This window comes from Delphinus delphis, chromosome 4 (genome assembly GCF_949987515.2).
Source record: "Delphinus delphis chromosome 4, mDelDel1.2, whole genome shotgun sequence".
In the NCBI taxonomy this organism is placed as follows: domain Eukaryota; kingdom Metazoa; phylum Chordata; class Mammalia; order Artiodactyla; family Delphinidae; genus Delphinus; species Delphinus delphis.
Window position 1 is genome coordinate 112,423,527 of NC_082686.1, and position 22,943 is coordinate 112,446,469.

At 47.9% G+C, this 22,943-nt stretch overlaps 1 protein-coding gene across 1 annotated transcript in view; it reads left to right on the forward strand.

Annotated features, from left to right (window-relative positions):
- The window catches only part of EPHB1 (EPH receptor B1), a 291,623-nt gene that overhangs the window by 184,195 nt on the left and 84,485 nt on the right, over window positions 1-22,943 (forward strand). Inside the window, exons 6-7 of the mRNA XM_060010164.1 lie at window positions 14,029-14,153; window positions 22,088-22,250. Coding sequence (XP_059866147.1) covers window positions 14,029-14,153; window positions 22,088-22,250 — 288 coding nt within the window. The remainder of the gene's footprint in view (window positions 1-14,028; window positions 14,154-22,087; window positions 22,251-22,943) is intronic.

Sequence of the window (22,943 nt, forward strand, 5' to 3'; positions counted from 1 at the left end):
TAGACTGAGGGCTCCCGAGGGAAAACACCAGGTCTCACTGCTCCAGTAACCCTTGCACCTCAGTGCGGTGTCCTATGTGTCCCAGGAAGTCCTGTTAGGCCTGACATAATGTTCACAGTCTGGTGGCACCTCATAACCCAGTGGGCTGGCATTTGTTCGCAGGAACGGGTTTGCATGTGGGTAGGGAAGCTTGTGAGGAGGTGTGTATGTGGAGGGCTGGTTGGAAACAGGGCCTCCTGGTGTCTGTTGTCTCACCTGATGCCCTAGAAGGAGTGAGGACGAGGGCAAGGAAGGAGGCTTTGCAGGAGGGTCGTCGAGGTTTGAGGCCCAAATAGGCAGCCCCAAGGCTCCTGAGGAGGAGCTGCAGCTCAGCGGGGAGGTGGGCTTGGGAGGCTGAGTGGGTGCTGCCTCAGGGAGCACAGGGGAACCGTGTCCCCACAGGCCCACAGCTCCCCAGGGAGGGCCCTGGAAGTCTGGCTCAGGGAGCAGGTTTCCCAGGGGGCTCTTGCAGGCAGCCGACATGGAAAACAAAGAAACCAAAGCAGGAGAATAAGCGGATGGTTTGCAGATACGTGGGAGATGTGCTGCGGGCTCCCAGAAGTGCGCAGGGACCGTGGGTTCGGTTTTGCGCGTGCGCAATTTGAGGAGACTTTGAGTACCCGAGCCGCGATATTATTGATGCAGTTGGACGTTCAGGCATCTATTTTCTCTGTAGGTGGGTGGTAAGCTTGGTTGCTGAGTGAAAGAGGAGACACTGGGGTTGAAGGGTTAAGGAGAATGTAAAAAGTTAGGCAGTCCACTCCAGAGAATGGGAGATGGAATTGACCAGAGAAATTCAGCATTTCCAGAAAGTGTTTTGAAGGCTTATTTGAAGTTGGTGATCCTTTATTTACAAAGCTGCCCATTTGTCCTGTTTTGTGGCTTTCTCAGCAGTGCCTGGCTGCTCAGAGCAGACCCTACAGGAAGAGGATGGTGGGTCTCTCGCGGGTTGAGTTTTGCTGCTTGTATCCTATGGAAAGATAAAGGCAACTCACACCTGAGGCTTAGGGGAGTATCGTCAATTACACTATTGCAAAATGGAACCCAAGCCGGATGATGCGGGATATGAATTGGGAGAGGGCTACGCAGAGACAAAGGCGGAGAGAGCCAGATGAGGCTGCAGCGGCTGGGGGCAGTTATCAGAGGTTGCCCCAGGCAGGATGCTTGCATTCAAGAATACTTGAACGTGTGGCTTTGAAACTGGAGCACCTTCAGATGAGACCAAGTCCAACTGTCCGGTGGGGAGGGTCAGACATGGAGGAGTAGTGGGGCTGTGAGCGTGTGCTGTTCAGGTGGGTGTCAGAGTCACCCACAGGAGGGTGAGGCTGGGATTGAGAAGAAGATAGAGATGGAAGCCCAAGGCTTCAGTGAGTCAGTGAGTGATGTGGGAAGGAGTGCCCCGCGGTCCCAGGCTCAGGGAGCAGCGGCCCGGCCGGCATGTGGACAGAGGGGGAGGTGGTGAGCAACAGTGGAGAACACAGCCCGCCTCCTGACCCTGAGATGTGCCGGGCGTAAAGTCATACACTGCCACGCTGGAGAGAGCTGCAGGGCGGAGAGCGTGGAGGGAGTGTTCTGGGAAGAGCCAGGTGGAGGCCATGGGGGAGTTTTGGGCTCCTGAGCAGCCGTTTTGGAGGGCCTGGGGCAGCGGTGTGTGGAGTGGTGGAGGAGGAAGGAGGCCCCGGACATAGTGGGGACGGGGGTTCAGGGAGGGCTCCAGCTGGGCAGTGCCCTGCAGGAGGCGGGCTCTCGTCCCTGAGGCCAGAAGACTTTGACCTCCGGGCCCAGGGAGGACAGTCACAGTGGCTGCAGGCGCGGCTCCCCTGCCTGGTGGCAGTGGCAGTGATGTCAGGCTTTAGGTGGTGGTGGGTGCCCTACTGAACCCCTGTGGGTGAGAGCCAGGAGTAATGGGGCACACAGGGTGTCCTCTGCTCACTCCTGTGGCTTCCCCAGTACTGCCTTCTGTGCTCAAACACTCAATAAACCAGAGCTGCCATTGCTCTGGTCCCACACAAGGAAGTCTGACGGGCCTGCCCCAGGCACCCTCAAAGCCACTCTGGGGTGCCTGCCTAGGACTGGCATCACCTGACAAGAATTCCTGTCTCTCACACACCCCTGCATAGCCTCCTGCTGCCACAGGGCACAGCATTCAGGTTTGCTCCCTCTAATTGGCGCACCTTCTGGTTTCCCCAGGAAGAAGAAGGAACAGAGGAAAAGTGCCAGGCAGGGGTGACCCGGGGGCAGAGCGGCCCTAGGAACACACTACTGAGGATGCCTCATCCTCCTGGCACAGGGCTCTGCTCACATCCACCTCTGCTGGGACCCCTGATCTCTCCAAGGGATCAAGGGTCCCAGAGGGCAGCACCCACCTGTGAACGATGTGACCCTGACCACACCCCTCCACATGCTGGGCATCCTCCAGGAGCTCTGAAAATGCGGGTGCTTGAGTGTAGGGGGAAGGGAGAGAGAGCCAGCGTCTGTCTCAGGGACAGGAGCCAGGTTGATTTGGGCTCTGCTCTAGCCTGCTGGGGACATAGGGAAACAGTTTCTCTCTCTTACCCTCAGTACTGTAATCCATAGATGGTAAGAACTGAATAACAGAATAAAGAAAACTGAATAACATCAGATGTCCTTTTAAAATGTAACATTCTGGACTTCCCTGGTGGCGCAGTGGTTAAGAATCCACCTGCCAATGCAGGGGACACGGGTTCGAGCCTTGGTCTGGGAAGATCCCACATGCCGCAGAGCGACTAAGCCCACGAGCCACAACGACTGAACCCGCATACCACAACTACTGAAGCCCACGCGCCTAGAGCCTGTGCTCCGCAACAAGAGAAGCCACCGCAGTGAGAAGCCCACGCACCACTATGAAGAGTAGCCCCCAATCACCGCACCTAGAGAAAGCCTGCATGCAGCAACGAAATTAAAAAGAAATAAAAATTTATAAAAAAAGAAATAAAATTAATTAAATAAAATTAAATTAAAAAATAAAATGTAACATTCTGATTTCTAGATTTCTAGACAAAGTTTTCAAACTTGAACTTGCCTCAGAATCCCCTGGAGGGCTTGTTAAAACTCAGACGGTTGGGCCACACCTCCAGGGTTTCTGATTCAGTAGATCTGAGATGGGGCTCAAGGTAGTGGGAAGGTTCTGCATTTCTTATCAGTTCTCAGGTGATGTGGATCTGGGAGTATGTTTTAAGAACTAGCAGCGTCAGATAGATGATCCCAAGAAAGAACCCACCCCCAATCAGAGGCAATATCAAAAACAAGGGCCTCTGCTGTAAACCCACAAATCCAGAGCAGCCCCCAGCCCCCAACACCCAATGTCACAGGCTCCCTTGGCTTTTAGAACAAAACCCTTAGTGGATGGACCAGTGAGGGAGGAGCCCCTCTAGGGGGGTGGGGTTGACTCAACCACCCAGGCTGGAAGCCCTCACTTTCTCTCCCACTCACACTTGGTTGAGCCCGTGACGAGACTCAGCCAATATTCTACAACAGCATCGAACTGATGCCGCCCACCCAGAGCAGTCCTCTGTCCCCAGGGGACTCAAGGTAGAGAAGGAGATTGGAAAGGGTTGTCAGGGCCATCTCAAGGCACAGCCCAGAGCAAAAGCAAAGAAGCCAATGTCCACACTAGGGGAAAACAATTAGAAAAATAATGAATTCTGCTTTTGTAGTCATACCCAGTCTCCAAACTAATTACTTATTTGTTTAATCTACTTTGACCAGAAGTGTTACTGCACCAAAAATATTTAATGAGTCAGGCTTCCTGATGTAAAATTCAAGCGTATTTGTGCAATGAAATGAGTTTCCATCAACAGAGGCGGAACCTGTTATCTAAGCAGTACCTTCTCAACAAAGTTCTCTCCTAGAATACGGATGTCAGAAGAGACAAGATTCTTCTATGCACAGTTCATCATTTGCACAATTCATCTGTGTGCAAATTATTCTTCTTTGTCATCAGTACTATTGGGCCTGATGTCTTTACCTGAAATTTAAATACAGATTTTAGTTTTTTCCTAAGGGTGTATTTCATATAAGGAAAAAGATAACCCACAACCCTTAACTTCTCATATCCAACCTCGAGACCCATGCCTTTTAGGAACTCATGTAATTTAATCTGAGGTCTCAAGGGGACTTTTGGAGGCTGCCTAGCGGTTTTGGATTTTTCCATGAAACCTTCAGAGTCTGGGCTGGGGAGATAGGAAATGGACCAGCCTCGGGGCTCTGGGACCCCTGCTTCTGATTCACCCAGAGCAACATTGCATTGTTCTGCTTCACACTTTATACTTCAGGGAATCTTTTCTTGGTAGAAAGGATTTTACGGCTTAAAAAGAAAAGTTAGAAAACCACTCACGTTAAGGTAACCTTTCAGTTGAAACATCTCAGTGAGATGGGAATGGCCCCAGCCTCCCCAGTTTCTGTCTCTGCTATCTAGAAGCACTCCTGTCTCCACTGCCCTGGGACTGCTGTGTTCAGACCCACTCCATGTTCCTTCCCAGGTACAGGCTGCAGAATCACAACCCTGCCTCCCCTCCCCCAACATCCTTCTCCTTTAAAGGCCTATGTCCATGTTTGGTGCAACTGTGTAATTTTCCGACCCCTCTTACTTCCAGCGCCTTTGGGGAAGAGCCCACAGCCATTCCAGTAAAGGCAAACTTTTACTGAACATCGATTAGGGGCTAACACAGTGTGAAGAAGCTAAAAATAGGACTTGTGCCCTAAAGAGTTTATTCCAGTGATGGAGACCAGAGATGATCACCTGGAAAGTTAGATCCCAGGGCGCTGTGTCCCAAGGTGGTAATTACAGCCCCATGAGAGTTATTAAAAGTAAGGACTTTGAGTTGGGAGGAGAGAAGGGACACTTCGGTGGGCATGGTCTGGCGTGGCTAAGCCAGGGAAGTGTGTGGACTGATCAGGACCTTTGAAGGCTGGTGGGGTTATGAAGAGAGGTGGCCGTAGTGGGAGATCCCTGAAGCTGAGTTCTGCTGAGACTCAATGAGTGGAACAGTGAGATGAGAGCAGCGGGCTCCTTAGAGGGAACCGTGGGAGGCACCTGGACTGGCCAGCAGCTGCCACATTGTAAAATGTTAGGGAAGGAGTTGAGATTTTTTTTCCAATGGGGATGCCATTTTTGAGCATCAGAGGAAGTGAGTAAAATGAGCTTTGGGACAGTTAATCTGGCTGCATTATACTTTAAACTGAAGAAGCCCAGAGGTGGACAAGGGATCTGGGACAGGATATTAGGTGTAAGGCAATGCCAGTGACCAGACCAAGAGAAAGGTGGGCACAGAGCCGAGGGAACATTGTGACTCCTGGACCTGAGTCACACCATGGGATGGGTGGGCCATGCCTCATCCCCTCCCCACAGTCACAAGCTTTCCTTGTCCTCAAGGACAAGGCACCCCATTGTTTACTTCCTAGATTACGTCCCAGAGAAACTTCAGGTCATCTCCAGATGTTACAGGCAACCATCTTCCTTCTGGAGCATTTATCACACCCACCTCCGGGGAACCCGCTGTGAGCCTTCCCTTTCTCCAAGCCCATTCTTATTCATCACTCCACTCTGACTGGGTTGACATGTTTATTTATCTCCTCAAAGCTATTTATCATACGAATACCCAAGGCTTGTCACTGGATTGTGCTCCTCACATTTACCTGGGGGAACGATGCCCAGGGATTGATTTGCATCTGTGAACACTGGTGGACCCAGAAGGAGACTTTGGGCTGGTTGCCAAGTCCCCTGGGCTAGCAGACTGGATCTAGTTGGAAGAAACAATGGACCACACAGGGCACATCCTCAGAACATTTGAAAACCTCATGACATCAGGGTTAATATTCTTGTTTTACAGTTGAAGAATTTGAGGCCCAAAGTAGTTAAGTAACCTTAACCCAAGATCACAGAGTAAGCAGACGGCAGAGCCAGAATAGGAGCCCTCCTCTCTCTGCAACATCTCTAGAGCCCTGAGCACAGTCCGTCTCTATTTTTGCTAATTTCTACTTCCCTAGACTGGGGCCCTTGGCTCCTTACTATTCCTTACCACCCCCCTTGTTTTCCTCACAGCTGGGATCTATGGTGTAGATTGCAGGTGGTTAGTCCAAGGATGATTTAGCTGGGAAATGCTATTCTAGAAAGAGTAGGAGAGGTTAGCATTACCATATGATCCAGCAATTCCACTCCTCAGTATATACCCAAGAGAAATGCAAATATAGGTCCATGCAGAAACTTGTACATGAATGTTCTTAGCCGCATTATTCACAATAGTCAAAATGTGGAAACATCCCAAATGTTCATCAAATGATGGATGTTTGCCCGAGAAACAGCAATGCCCCAGATGGCTGAAGTGACGATAACACTCAGATGCTCACTGTTCTGGCTGGGGCAGCTGTATCACTCTGAGGGGTCACTGTGGGGACCTCCCCCCACCCCACAAACCTTTCCCCATGGAAGGACAGGGGAAAGCTCCCCAACCCGACCCAGCATGAATTATTGTGAGGGAGGCAGTGGGCTGCCCTTTCCATGGACCTCCTTGGGAAGTTCAGACAGGAAAGCTTCCTAAGTGGAGACACCGTTTGTCTTCCAGGACACTTGCTAGGCTTGTTACCTGAGCCCAGGCAGAGGGGACTCAGCTGTGACCCTCACCCCTGCTCTAGGTCAGGTAAGGGGTAGCCTCACAGCAAGACTGTCCCTGGCATGATTTCCACCTGCAGAAGCAACACTCTTTTCCCCTTTAGATGAGATTTACTGAACTCTGAAAATCCAAGTTCCATATTTTTATAGCCTCTTCAAACTTTTTTCTCCAATAGGTCAACTTAAGTTTGAATGTATGTGTGTTTTGCTATTATTTTTTCTTCAAAACTACTGATAATACTTTTGACGTCTTAAATAAAATATTTTAACATCATTTATTATATCCCAAAATGGATTATGGTGATAACTGTTGAAAGAATTCTTTTGACACAAAAATCAACGAAGACATTAGGAAGTAATTTTTAATAAGCAAAGATAATGCTTTAGAACTTAGTAATTGTCCTAGGAAAAAAGCGTCAGTTCGTTCTCACATTTTGGAATCTGAGATGCTTAATCATTGGGGGAAAATGCCCCTATCAGATAAGGAAAACAAAATGAGTAAGAGAAAACTTTGAATATGCCTGAGTCAGTAACTAAATTAAAGGGTCAAGGAATGTCATAAACATAAACTGTATGGTCCAGGAGAACCTGAGATAGGAAATCAAGGCTCCACACATTAAGAGCCAGGGTCCAGATTTGGGGTTATTAACTTGCAGACAGATTCATGCCACCCTCCCAAGACCCAGACTGACTCTGACAGGAGTGCAGGCCCTATGATCTCTTTTGGAGCCCTTCTTACAGAGGGCTGGTGGTGGTCCACCAGGCTGCATCCGTGATGCCACTGGCAGTGACCTGTGACTAGTTTGGGCTGATACTTGTCCCATGTCACCGGTGAGTTGTTTCATAACTTACAGCTGGGGCCATCCCGTCCCTGCAATTTATCCACATCTCCCTTGTCAGTTCAGACAAGAACGTTCTGTGCACTCTCGCTGCTGTATGTGATATACTATCTTAGATCTGTCTGCTTCAAAACAATGGACTTGAGGATATGGGGAGGGGGAAGGGTAAGATGGGACAAAGTGAGAGAGTGGCATGGACATATATACACTACCAAACGTAAGGTAGATCGTTAGTGGGAAGCAGCCGCATAGCACAGGGAGATCAGCTCGGTGCTTTGTGACCACCTAGAGGGGTGGGATAGGGAAGGTGGGAGGGAGGGAGACGCAAGAGGGAAGAGATATGGGAACATATGTATATATACAACTGATTCACTTTGTTATAAAGCAGAAGTTAACACACCATTGTAAAGCAATTATACTCCAATAAAGATGTTAAAAAAAAAAAAAAAAAGCACTTTGGGAGGAAGTTCTCCCCAAAGTCTTCCTTGGTAAAAACAGAGACAAAGGACTCACTCCACCTGCATTTGCAGTTTCTTCATCCCTAAGCCCTTTGACCAATGGCGTTTAAGTCTCTTTCTGCTTCTGACACATTTAAAGGGCTTCTTATTATTGGCTGTGAACAATACAGGTGTGTGACTTTTACACACTCCTGGTTTTGATTCTGGTTGAACGCTCAAACAGATTTTCCTCAGTGCCTGACAGGACACTTGTCATTGCTTCTCCACTGTCCTCTTTGGATTCTGGCTTCCTGTTGGGCCAGCCTCTTTATTTTGCTGAAAAGAAGTGCAGGGCAATTTTGATTATGTTTGGATTTTTTGAGCACCGCCTCTTTAGGCCAAACAAATCTTTCTTTCTTTCATTTTAAAAAGTTTTTGAAGTACAGTTGATTTACAATGTTGCGTTAATTTCTGCTGTACAGCAAAGTGACTCAGTTATACATATATATATTATTTTCATATATATTCTTTCATATTCATATATATATTTCTTACATATTCTTTTCATATATATATTCTTTTTCATATTCTTTTCCATTATGGTTTATCAAAGGATATTAAATATAGTTGCCCTGTGCTATACAGTAGAACCTCGTTGTTTATCCATCCTATGTGAATACTTTGCTAATCCCAAACTCCCAGTCCAACCCTCCCCTCCCCTCCCTCCCCCTTGGCAACCACCAGTGTGGTCTCTATGTCTGCAAACACATCTTTCTTGATCCTTCAGTACCTTCTTTCCAAATAGCCCCTAAACTAATCCTTTGTCCGTACTTTTTCTAAAGAAAGGTCTATATTTGCTTATTTGCTAAAGTTTAATAATTTTCATTTCCTTCTCTCTGTAAAATGTTTAATTTAGTCAAAAACATTCTGTGTGCTTGTGAGGGAGAGACTCTTTCAAGCATTCAGTGAAACTGTCCCTTCATCTTAGGACGCAGGTTGGTTTATGGAGAAAAGACAGCTGGCCAGGACATACTGTTCAAACTACTGTATTCAGGGGTCCCAGGGGCTGCTGCTTTGAATTAATTTTCCCTTCCTGTCTTAGTGTGCCTTAGTTTTGCTAAAAGAAGTTGGTGTTTGAGTGGATACCTGAGCTCTTTTTTATTTTGTTTTGTCTGAAGGTTTTATTGCATGTGAAACACCAGATTTAGAGGTGGCATTTGCACTTGGAGAAGGAAAAAAGCATTTGTCACCGTAGGTGATCACTGATGGCAGAGTACCAAATGTAAGCTGTTCTGATCTTCAGGGAGGAGGCGTGATACTTTCTTACTTTCTCCCCTGTGCAAAATCCCATCTCAGTTAAAAGGTAAGACATTTAGAGTGACCTGTATGAGAATAGATGGCCTGCCAGGGGGCCCGTGACGGTGGTATCATCACCATAAATCTGAGAAATGCTGGCGGAGGTGACTGTCACCCTCCGGCAGCTTCTCCTGTATCTGTGTGCTGCTGCTGGCCTGCTGGGAGGTCCTTGCCACCTGTATAACAGGGACACTCCTCTCAGTGGATTTGACTATCCATTGCGCCTGGATCACCTTACCTCTTTGCCATTTGACCCCAAATGGGACCTTCAAGCAGGGCTGTGCCTTTCTTACTTGTCCTTCTGTCTTGAGTGATTAGATCAGGGGCGTGACACAATGGTTGGCATATATGCTGAGTTTTGAATGATGGCTTTCCAGGGATTAGAAGCAAAATAAAAACCAAGCCCATCAAAAATCCTCAGGCCATTGGGATTCAATTTTCTAATTTTTAATACATGATGCTTCAGCTTTTGAGGCAGAAGGATCCTGAAAACCTATATGACACTGACATGATAAAAAACATGTCAACTGAATCGTGTTTCCACAGAGGCCTGAAAGGGCAGCCCTTTCAGTGTGGTGGGCGGTGGCCGGGGATAGTGTAGAGAGGGGAGGATTAATAGGGGCCGCTCCCATCCATCCTGGTGGGCCCAGCAGAATCCCAAACCATCCAGACTGACTCCAGAACACTGTCTCACTTTCCTGAAGCTCCTTCATCCTCTCTTGGGGCTCTGCACAGCGCACACAGGCCTTGGGAAGAAAAATTCCAAGCACCCCGTTAACCATTCACCCTGAACTAAATCCACACTCGCTGCCTAGTTTCACTATGGTGACTCGGCAGTGGCATCTCACACATCCTGTCCTCCGGGGAAGGCTGACTGCCACTTGATTTCTAGGTGATCACACTCTCTGGTTCTCCTTCCACATCACTGGTCTTCTTTCTCAGGCCCCTTGGTGGCTCTCCCATCACCTCCTGAATCTTAGACTATATATCCTCTTCTGCTCCTTCTCTTGGTGATTTCTGTCATTTCCAGTGCTTTCAATATCTTTGAAATATGATGACTTCACATTTATAACTTCAGTCTGGACCTCTTCGACATGCATTTGCCTACTCAGCATCTCCTCTGGGACATCCTGGATGTCTTAAAGCCAGCAGGTCCGAAGTGGATCACCTGTGCTTTCCTCCCAAACTGTTTGTACCCATGTCGTCCCTGATCTCAGTCGATGACTACCCCACTTTTCCAGCTGCTCAGACCAGAAACACAGCCATTGAGATATATTCTAAATATATTCAGAATCTGACCATCTCCTCTCTCACCACCTCCACCACTCCAAGCCTGGTCCAAGTCACCATGATCTTCCAGCTGGATTATTCTTTCAGCTTTCACACGGCCCCTGCACTCCATTAGCAATAGAGCACAGGGTGATACTGGTAACATGTAACTCACATGATGTCATTCCCCTGTTTGCGACCCTCCCATGGGTCCCCATGTCTCTCAGTAGAAGCCAACATCCGCTTTTAGTGTCTCTGGGGGCCCTACCATCTGTAACCTCATTTCTGCATCAGTCTTTTCTGTTTCCCTGAAACACCAGGATGCTCCCAGATCAGAAACTTTGCCCTGGCCTCTCCCTCTCACATGCTCTTCTCCCAGGCATCCACCTGGCTCCCTCTTTGTCCTCTTTCATCTCTGTGCTCCTGCGTCTACTTCTCAGACAAGGCCTGGCCGAACACAAGATTCAGAATTGCAGTCTTCCCCTGGCCGGCCTCCTATATTTTGGCATTCTGTATCCCTTCTCCTCTGCTCCATTTTTTCCCATTGTACTTAATATTTTTAACATACCTTGTAATGTATTTATTTATTATGTCTAGTCTCTGAATCCCTCCACTAGAAAAGAAGCTCTATGAAGGCAAGAAATGTTAATTTATTCACTAGGGAATCTCTACAACCTAGAACGATTACTGGCACAAGACAGATGCTCAATAAATATGTGTTTAAATAGCTGATTAATGTATCTGGGCCATGATCCTAAGTTGGAAGAGAAGATGCATTTGATGGTTGAGTCAGGATCAAAAATTATTTCAACTTACCAGACTCATAGGCCAAATTAGCACCATAAAGGCACATGTAAATCCCTGTAGTCAAAGCTAAAAGCCAACTCTACAGACAAAAGGTGAGGAGCATACCATGGGAAAACCTAAAGGTTATACTGCCTGTGGTTTCAAAATCAAGTAGCAGGGGCCTCCCTGGTGGCGCAGTGGTTGAGAGTCCGCCTGCCGATGCAGGGGACGTGGGTTCGTGCCCCGGTCTGGGAAGATTCCACATGCCGCGGAGCGGCTGGGCCCGTGAGCCATGGCCGCTGAGGCTGCGCGTCCGGAGCCTGTGCTCTGCAGTGGGAGAGGCCACAGCAGTGAGAGGCCCGCATACAGCAAAAAAAAAAAAAAAAATCAAATAGCAGGAACATGTTTTTGAAGCAAAGGCTAATGGTAATATTAATAGATGTATACAGATCATGGTGGATATTAGTTTTACTCTAATCTTTGCTGTTCAAACAGCAGTGAGAGAACTGGGTTCACCTCTGGGCCTTATGCCTAAAGAGATTTCGGTAACATGAGCCCCGTGTGGAAAAAAGCCACCTCAGGTGCCGGCATATCATGGGAGAAATGTTCATAGCATCTGGCCATTCTTTTCAGCAGGGAAAACTCAGGGGAGACCTCAATAGTTTCTTTCGCTATTTAACAAGCCATTCTGTGGAAGAGGGAACATTCTATATTACTTCACTTGGCAGAACTGAGACCGGTAGGAAGAAGACATATTTCAGATAAGAATAAGGAAGATACGCAAATTGGTGAGAGGTATCCAGGTATGGAGTGGCAGCTTCTGGAGTCAGTGAGCTTCCCATCCCTGGGAACGCAGCAGGGCGGGGCAGGGAATACTTGATAGGGGGATTCAGGACTGCATCAACTCAGGTCCTCCACGAAGCAGACACCAAGATGGGATCGGATGGGATCAGATTTACTAGGGAAATGGGGTGGAGGCCAGAGGAGGCTGGGAGAGCTATCAGACCACAATGAAGGTCTGATCCCTCTGAAGGAGAGAGAGAAGGAAGGAGGATTGAGTGGGAAGAGTCTTAGACTGCCGCGAGTTACAGGGAAGTGTTGGGATATCCAGTGGGCAGTATTTGCCCATCAGAAGAGGGCAGAAGAGGGCATATCCAGTGGGCAGAAGTTGCCCATCAGAAGAGTCAGGAACGGACCTGCCTTAGCATCCCCGCCATTCTCAGTCATTGGCTGGGAGCAGCATGTGGGAAGTGGGCTCTGCGTGGATGCAGTGATGGATCGCAGAATGCAGCAGCTGGGGTCATTAGGCAATTATGCTCCCAGGGGTAGGAGCTCTGAGCGGCACATTTTCACGGCCATGATGAGGTCTCTAATGGGAACTGGGCAAAGTCCCAGGCAGACACTGCAATTCTAAGGGCTCATCACAGCACCTCTCACTCTGTGCTCTCCTTACGGCTCCCCTGGACCGTGGGTATCTTCACAGCTCTGCGTCTCCACCCCGGCCCAGGGGCCTCACGCAATAGGTTCTCACTGAGAGTCCGTGGATCTTGGAGAATGAGAAACCGCCTGTGACCCAGTACCCGTGCTCTGTAATTTCAGGTCTTGCAGGGGAATCTGTTAACTTAAATCCAGGATAGTAAATGTCACTCAGCCATGGTCCCCAGAGAAAGCCTTGTAAAGTGGAGTTCGTGTGAGGAAGCGACCTTCATCACTGCAGAAGTGCCAGGACTAAATGGAACAGCCCCTGAGCAGAGCACAGACCGCAGCCTCATCCATCACCCGCCTCTTCTCCTAGACAGACGACCCTCATTTATTATCTCCAGACTGTTTTCATTTTACTTACACTGTGTGAAAAATGTTGAATTGGGAAATAAATATTATTCTTTTTAAAGAGAGATTTCGGAAGCACTTCACAGATTTTGGAATTATTATTCTGTTTCCAAATGTTTGGTTTGTGTATCATTTCTTCATTTATATTTGTGAGCTCTCAACAGCAAATGTCCTCATTTGGAAAACTCTGACAGAAGTCTACAAGAACTCTGTTTTTGGTCTGTGTTCATGTCTTCTTGAGAGATGCCACCTCTCTTCCTTTGGAAATGCAGCAAAATCTTCCATGCAGTCTCAGAAGGAGATGTTTGCTAAAATGTTCCTTTTCACTGCACAGCAATTCTGTACTGATCAGCTCGACTCTCTCTCTGTCAGTTCTTGCCTCTAGATCCTCTTCTCTGTGATGGCTCAGCCCATTCCTGCAAGACTGAGGTTCCTTCAACACCATCTGCTCAAAGACATTCCATCGCGCCTCTTGTCCCACTGCCTGAAGCCTGGACTTGTCCTGCTGGTCACATCCTCCATGCCTGTCTCCAACTTTCCCCACCCACACTGTTTTCCTGTGATTTCTCCAGCCATCTCTTGTTTTGGTCAAACCTTTTTTCTTCCTGTCCACTCTGTTCCCTACCCTCACACATGTTCTCCTGTCCTAAATTGTCACCTGTTCTCTCCTTTGGTACCCAAACTCCATTTGTTCTGCAAAACCCACAGAAAGTTCTATAGATCCAGCTTAGTTGAAGAGAAATGTCCAATGACATTTCTCTGCCTCTTTGTCTCTGAAAGACAGCACTTCTCGTATAATCGAGGGTCTGTTCATCTGCCCTGTCTCTTCCTCTCTCTGCAGCCCCTTCCACTGTCCCCATCATGCACCAGGTCAGTGCCACCATGAGGAGCATCACCTTGTCATGGCCGCAGCCGGAGCAGCCCAATGGCATCATCCTGGACTATGAGATCCGGTACTATGAGAAGGTGAGCCAGCCCTGCCTGCAGGCTTGCAAGACCCAGGGCCAGCCACTTTTCCATGGGTGGTGGTCAGCTGAGGTCCCAGGGAGACAGGCTGGAGGGAGTCCTGAGTGGGGGAGGAATCTGGTGACGCAGATCAGAGGCTCCCTGAGAGTGCTCCCAGCTCTGCCCCAGAAAAGGCCTCCAAAGCCCAGGCACTTTCTGTACTAACTCAGGAGAGAACCTTCCAACCCCACTGTCTGCACCACTCACTGGGCTGTCATGGATGGGCAGGACCAATCCCATTCTCCCAGTCACATGCTTGCTATACTAATGCAGATGCTACACACCCACCAGGTGTCCCTTGAACTTTCTGAAGATTCTGTGGTTTTGAAAACTAGTCTTTTTCTTTTTCTTTTATGGCCGTGCCACACGGCTTGCAGGATCTTAGTTCCCCAACCAGGGATTGAACCTGGGCCCATGGCAGTGAAAGCACGGAGTCCTAACCAATGTACCACCAGGAAATTACCTAAACTGGTGTTTTTTAAAGTTTTTCATCATATACCTCCAATATAAGATTGTTTATTTATAAATTATGTGCAGATACTACTGTGCTGAGCTATGTATGGAGGTTTCAAATATTTAAATGGAAATGTAAAAGGATAGATAGAAATTTCAAATAAATTTTGAATAATATGTTATTTCCCTTGACTGCTCTCTCACAGCTGCTGCTGGGGGCTACAGCAGGGCCTGCCCTGCCAAGAGGGAAATGGTGCCTTGTGGAGTTGACCCCTGGCCTATCTGTGGGGGAAGCAGGGCTTTCCTTCCACCATGGTGATCTATAGCATTTGCAAAATCCCAGGAAAATAGAGTGCTTTCTATACTGACCCAACACAATATTTTTGCAAATACCAGATTTATTCCTTTATTATTCGGCAAGTATTTATTGAATGCCTGCTATTTGGCAGTTACTATTCTAAGATACATTCGTGATCAAAACAAGGATTCCTGCCCTCAAGAAGCTTACTTTCCAACAGAAAGAGAGAGACAATGAATAATGAATATAACAAATAAAGATCTCATATAGTGTGTTAGAAAATGAGTGTAAATTGGGGGGGAAGCAGATCAAGGTAAATGGGGTCAGGAGGGTCAGGTTTGGGGGAGGAGTAGGTTGCAGAAATAAATAGAATGGTAAAGGTGGACCTCTTGGAGAAGGTAAGTTCTAAGTAAAGACCTGCAGGAGATAAGGGTGTTGTGAAGCAGGCGTCTGGGGAATAGAGAGCCTGGCAAAGCCCCTGAGGTGAGAACATGACTGTTGGTTCAAGGAGCAGGAAGGAGACTGGCATGACTGGAGTCATACGAGCAATGGGAAAATAGTAGTCAGGGGAGAGGTAATTAGAGGAGGTGCTCATGTTAGGCCTTAAGAACTTGAGCCTTTCCGCTGAATAAGATGGGAATCCATAGCAGGGTTTGGTGCAGAGGAGAAACAAAATCTGACTTACATTTTAAAAGGGTCATTCAGGCTTTTCCACTGAAAATAGACCTGTTAGATTACAATCATCTAAGACAAGGATGATGGTGGCTTGAATCAAAGTGGAAGCAGATGGCTGATGAAACATAGTTGATTTCCAGGGGTATAAACTAAAGACAAACCAATGGGATTTCCAACAGGTTGGGTTTGGGATGTGGGAGGGTTTGGGTCTGAGTCACTAGAAAAATGACAACACCAGTGGCTGAGAAGAGGATCACTGTAGGCAGAGCCTGTCTGGGGTGAGGGAAGGGACCAAAGTTCAGCTCCGTGTCTAAAATTCCCCTGAGATAGCCAAGTGTAGATGTGGAGCAGGCAGCTAGATGTGCACATCTGGAGTTCAGGGGAGAGGACGGGCTGGAGATGACCATTTGGAAGTTGCCAGTGTGTGGATGGTATGGGTGAGATCATCCAGTGCGTCAGTGGGGATACGAAGAGGAACAGGGATGAAGACCTGCAGCCTCCAACATGGAGGCAGTGTTGAAAGTGGAGCATGACTGCACTGGGAAGGGAGCCCTGGATTCCAGGGCCGTCCATAACTGACAGACACACAGCCATGGTCCCATTACTGAACCACTTACTCTAGGTCAGTTTTCACACTTGTAAAATGGTACCAATTTACCTCCCTGAAAGCAGAAGCTCAGGTGGATCACCAGTCTAGCCTGCAAGGAGGTGTGCCCTTCAGCCATTACAGCCGAACTTGCAAGCAAGGTGAGGGTTAGGCGGCTTTCTACTCATTTAGAGGAAACTGGGTTTTGTAGACAGTTGATTCTGATAATTCAGGGAATTGGGGGTAACTCAAATGGTATGGATTCATAAGCAGCCATTATATCCATTCAACTTTGAATTGGGGACCCTTATTTACTATATATTTTTTATCATTTAGTAAAGTAAATGTTGGACCAATCCAAAAATGTTTTGGACCTATTTGGACCTATTGATTACATGGCCTCGTTTCATCACCAAAGTTGACCTAGACCTAGTTCTATTGACCAAGTCCAGTAGGATATTATGCTTGGCCATATATGGTGTGATGTCAGAGTCACCAGTAAGGTCCCACCCAGCCCCCCTTCCCACACACACATGAACTTGAGCGTTATGGCTCATCTCAGATAAATAATAATACTTTCTCCCTAGCGTGCCCCTGTTGGGTGTCAGTGGCTTTCTAAACATCATCTCCTCTCCCCTTTCACAACTCAGTGTAGTAAATCTTAGTATCGTTGTTTTGGGTAAAAGAAACAAATGCACAAAGAAGTTGAAAAAAACAAAGCCCAGTTGCTCAGGTCACCCAGCTAGAAAGGGAGTCTATAGCCTGAGTTCTTTGCCCTGCAGCCCGGGGCGGTGCTGGGAAGGGGCTGGACGCATGGGAAACCACCGGCCCTTCTCCTCACCTGCCGTGTCAAGGGCATTCACCCTGGGACGGGGGTGAAAGGCGCAGAACCGAAACCATGAGGCTCATGCCTGTGTCCCCTGATTCCTCATTCCCCAGCCCACACCCGAGTCCTCCATGGCCTTTCCCTGTACAAACTGTAGTTGAGCTCAACTTCTTGCTGGACAAACTGTAGTTGACCTCAACTTCTGACACTATGAAGGAAGATTATTCTCCCATCTTAGGCCCTGTCCCCACTTCTCAGTAATTTATACCAATTATTAACAGAACACATGCACAGTAGCTCAAGACCTGAGGAGGCTTCCACACCTCAGTGAAGGATGTCATTGTCCCAGAAGATAGAATGCTTTTTTTAGGAACGCAGAAGATTCTTCACCTAAGCACTGGTTGCCATTTGGTATATTATGATAGAACTCTTCCTCACTTATAAAGTGCTTGACTATAAAATACATTACATGCCTTGACCATTTCTAATATGTCTAAAGGAAGGACATTGCCTTGTGAGGGTATTTTGAAATAATAGCCCCAATGATAATAATTCATCATATGTTGAGTGCCTATTATATGCCAAATATATTACTTCTGATCCTTAAAAGAAATAAAAGAAAGATACTTGAAAGCCAGGTATAACCAATTTATGGATGATGGAACTAAGTCACAGAAAGGTTAAATGACTCACCCATGACCTCACAGGTCGCAGCTAGAGAACCACAGAACTAGAACTATAGATATTTTTACTATATTTCAGTATATTTCTGAGCTCAGTGTAGGACTGGATGCAATTGTGCTGTTGCTGAGGATCTGAAAATTAGCATGGCCCCCTGAAATAAGAGATTGTATCTTAATTTTCAATCCAAATGCTTGTAGCCAGAATGGTCTCCCTCCCTGCTCCACAAGGCTGTGGAATCCTGGTCTTAAGAAGATGCAAACACAAGTAGAACTCAGCCCAGTACATGTCCTGGGTTCAGTCCAAAGAAACTGTACTCATCATTCCTCCATCCTGCACTACTTCTTCTAAACCAGGAATCAGCACCATTTTTCTGTGAGAACCAGGTAGTAAATATTTTAGGCTTGTGGGTCATAGAGTCTCTAGCCCGACTACTCAACTCTGCCTTTGTAGCAGGAAAGCAGCCATGGGCAATAGATGTCAATAGATGGGCATGGCTGGGATCCAATAAAACTTTATTTACAAAAACAGGTAGCTGGCCATAGGCTGTAGTTCTCCAAGCCCAGATCTCCTGCTCCATATCACACTCATGGTTTGTGCTTGGTACACCTTTCAATCTCAGTGCTGTGAGTAGAATCAATGAGGTTTTTATCTCCTGCAACAGCTCGTTAATAGAGAGCTCAGATGCCATCGAGCTGATGACACTTCCAAGGTCTCTCCCATGTTCATCTTCTTCCCCATTTTAATACGTTTCCATTCATCATTCTCTCTTGTTTACTGTCTTGTAGCACTTTTCACTCCTGGCATCAGCATTTGTAGGCAAACCAAGGGAGGAGCATCTACAGCTGCCCTCGGCTGTCTTAATGACTAAGTGTGTAGACATGTACTCGCCCTTCATATTAACTGTCTAGGTGAGAAGGGGCTGCTTTAGGCCTTGGGAATTTCTACCCTTCAAATTTAGGATCATTTTCTCATAGGAACTCTTTCAGACTCTGGCAATGTCTTGTGCTCCATCGACAGGTTAAAATGACTGGTCCAAAGTGTGCTGTTTATTCCTTCATTTAGCACTGAGGTGTTGGGCACTCAGGCAGGGCAAGCCCTGTGCTATGCATTGGGGATGGAGAAAGATGTGGTCTCTGCCCTCAACAGCTGCAGCCTCTGTCTCCCATACACTTGTGAAATCAGTCATAAGCAACCAAAAAAAAAAAAAAGAAAGAAAAACAACAACAAAAAGCAACCCTGCTCTTCACTCTCACTTGTTTACCTGAGGTTGATTAATGGTTCTGAGAGAACAAGGACTGATACTCATTTTAATCATTGAACTTCTTGAAGGATGCATAGACGATAAAGTGATTATGGGTTAATGTTTGGTCCTCACAATCCAAATGCCAATATACCAGAATAACATTTTTCAGTAAAAGAGCTGCCCAGCCAATGCTTCACTTATTTTCAGCAGTGCACACTTGCATCTGCTTCCAGTAAAACCAGAGAATTCAGGCAGTCACCTGGATTTTGTAGCAATGGGATTTTGTCCTAATTCGTAAGGTGAACTAAGATTTTCATAGTTTCAGATCTCCAGCGTGTCAAGATAGTAATGACCAAAGTTCTAGATGGCATCCCCTCTAGAGTGGACGACCTTCTTTCTGCTGAATCCCTGATTGGTGGGGGCTGGATTGGGGGGGGCATCCACCTACTTTATAAGTAGATCAAATGATGGACAGGTGGTCCCTCCCCATGCTGTCTCTCCCAGAGGCCAATGGATATCACCTCACTTAGTGTGAGCATGGGCCTCTTTGTAACGTTCACATGTCTCTTTGCTCTGGCCTCTAACCTGGAGTCCCTTACAACTGCTCCCAAGCCACTCAGCACCACCCCCATGCCACTTATGCTCCAGAGATGCCCACTCACTTGCAGGCTCCTGAAGCCCTTTAGGGCTTTTTTTTTCAATCCTGTTTTATCCTGTTCTCAGGGGATATTCTACTCAGTTCTCACTCTCCTCACTCATCCATGGGGCTAATTTCTTTCCTCTTCCATGACTCACTCATGTCACCCTTTCTCGGAGCCCCTCTCAACCGCCTTGTCACTCTAGGCTGGGGGACCTCCTGAGCTGCCCTCTGCCAAGTCACTCACTCAGCACTGCTGTCATCTCCTGTTTGCTTTTGGCCCCACACCACACGATGTCGCATACCCAAGGGCAGGGACCATGCCTTGGTTCCTGCAGCCCTTGTATTGTGCCCAGCACATGGTAGTGTGTCCTCAATATGACCGCCTGGCCAAATGAATGAATGATTACACATCCAGTCATCTCTGCCTCTGCAAAGTAGAATTTCTTCATATTTTAAGACCATGGTAATTTCTTATCATGGGGCTGATTTCTTTTGTCCTGGTTCAACTCCCCATGTTTCTTCTGTCCTTTGACTAAGGATGTGGCTTACAGACCTCTGGTCATCAGCTTTCCTCTCATTTGTCATCATGCCTCTTGGACTGCTGTGCCTAGAACTCGTCACAGTGCCCTACATCTGTATGTGGGACTCGGGACCTCCTTCTCAGTGACCCAAGATCTTCATTTTCACTAATGTTGCCATTTTGCTCTAAGATTCATGGTGCAAAACAGGGGCAGACCCAGACTCTAGACTTCTGTGCCTGCACACTGGAGGATAAGCCACCATCTTCACAATGCTCACGTGGGAATGATTAGAGACGAGGAATGGTGTTCACGAAAGTGCTGAGGGTTAGGTGGAAGGATGAAGGGCAGCAGTGAAGAGAGTCCATGGGCTGGAATAGTGAGGGGTGCTTTCCTAGGAGAGGAGGACTTGAGGGGTGTAGGCGTAAGGAACCTGGAGACTGCAGAGGAGGCCTGGAGAGAGGCATTTCAAACTGGGAAAACAGCCTAAGCGAAGGCCTGGGGGCCAGGGCTGTGGTACCTGGAGGGGCAGCAAGGCGGCGATTTAGGGGGATGTGAGAGATTGGAATTGACTTTGTTATGAAAGACCCGTGGACTGAGATTGAGGAGTTTTGTCTTTATCTGATAATAGCTTTAGGGAGTCAGAGATCTTTTTTTCTTTTTTTGTTTTTTAATTAATGTGTATCCCTTAGAGTTTTTTTTTTTAGATGTTGGGGGTAGGAGTTTATTAATTAATTAATTAATTTTTGCTGTGTTGGGTCTTTGTTTCTGTGTGAGGGCTTTCTCCAGTTGTGGCAAGCGGGGGCCACTCTTCATCGCGTGAGTGGGCCTCTCACTATTGCGGCCTCCCTTGTTGCGGAGCACAGGCTCCAGATGCGCAGGCTCAGTAGTTGTGGCTCACGGGCCTAGTTGCTCTGAGGCATGTGGGATCCTCCCAGACCAGGGCTCGAACCCATGTCCCCTGCATTGGCAGGCAAATTCTCAACCACTGTGCCACCAGGGAAGCCCCCAGAGATCTTTTTTACAAACGAAGTTTAGTTTGGGTAGGGAGGGAGTGGCAGAAAAGATGGGAGGCTACAAAAGTCCAGGTGCAAACCATATATTACACAAGATCAGCAGCAAGGAGAACAAAAGCAAGGACCCTTTAAGGGCACTCACGGTGGATAGGAGGGTCAGAAGGAAGAGACCCAAGCAAGGTCTGTGCATGCCAGAGGACACACGTGTGCAGGTAACAGGGACTGCAGAGGGCAGGGCAGAAGGTGCTGGAGACAGTGACAAACAGGAGGATGGGGCTGACCCCCTGGATAGTGGGAGAGGTGAGGACACAGGCCCTGCTCTCCAGGAGAAGGGGCATGTCCTCCCTAGATGCTGGTGGAGAGGAACTCAGACTATGAGGACCCAGACAGACACACACCAAAGCGAAGGCAGAAGCAGGTAGTCCAGAATGGCCTCAAGTTTTCAGTGGAGTGAGTGGACACAAAGCCATTTGTCTAAGGACTTGAGGGCCCTTACGGAGTGATCTAGAATAGCCACTGTGCGGGGTGACCGAGAAGATCTTGAGTGAGGAGAGGAAAGACCAGGACTCAGCAGAAGCAACACAGAGAGAGGCAGGTAGGGTGTGAACGTAACTCAGTTTGCTTTGGCTGAGGTCAGAGACCAGAGTGGGTTTGCAAACCTGGATGTGCTTTGTGATTCTGTCTCTGAACCCCGGAGGGGAAGGAGTAGAAAATGACTGTGTCCCCCTTGCCAGTCCATGAGAGCTCAGCCATTTGCTCAGACCCCTCTCTTCAGAGCATCACCACCACATGGTCCAGAGCTGATGTGGCATTCTTTAGGTCCAGGCCAGCCTGTCCCTGTTTCGAGGGATGGCTTGGGGCTGGGGACAACTTCTAGCAGGTCTGCAGGACCAAGAACTGAGGGGCCTGCATGCTTAGGAGCAGGCTGCCCACCTCTTCCCCTTGCTTTTCTGCAGGAACACAACGAGTTCAACTCCTCCATGGCCAGGAGCCAGACCAACACTGCACGGATCGATGGCCTGCGGCCCGGCATGGTGTACGTGGTCCAGGTGCGCGCCCGCACCGTGGCCGGCTATGGCAAGTTCAGCGGCAAGATGTGCTTCCAGACTCTGACGGATGGTAAGAAGCAGGCCGGTGACCTGGGTACAGGGCAGGCCGCTGGAGGAGGGAAGAGCCCCCCGCAAGGCTGTACTCGCAGCCAAAATGCCAACTGCTAACCGGATTCCAGTGGAATTCCCAAGGAAGTGTTTGTCCCCAGTAGGGCCGTGTAGACTCCTCGATTCACTAGGCAGGGCAGCTGTCTGAAGTCTGGCCCGTTTCTCAGTATCTAGTGGATTTGCCTTGGAAATGTCTATGTACCCCACATGCGCAGAGGCCCCCACGTGTTGGCTTGTGTTTGCACAGCAGTGAGACACACACAGAACTCAAGAATATGCCTCTGTTGGTGCCTGTGTTGTTTCACCCTCACTCCCACTTCACTCCTCTGTTCTGGAGGCTGGGAGCTGAACGTGCAGCCTCATTGTATGAGCTGAGGACTCCAGAAAGAAAACAGAGGGACACAGTTTGGGAAGTGGCTGTCCCACGTGTCTCAGAACATTTGAAGCAGCTTCATGTGTGACCCTCAGTAGGTCCTGCTGAGGCGTCTCCAGAGAGCATGGCCACTGGTTTCCGAAATGTCCCCAAGGCCACACAATCTGTCACCAAAAATACTTTCACCTTTGAGCTTTATTAGTTCTCTGTTTTAACAATCGCCCCTAGTCCTCTGAGATGTCCTCATTTAATTGTTATGAAAATCCAATTCCCTGTAACCTC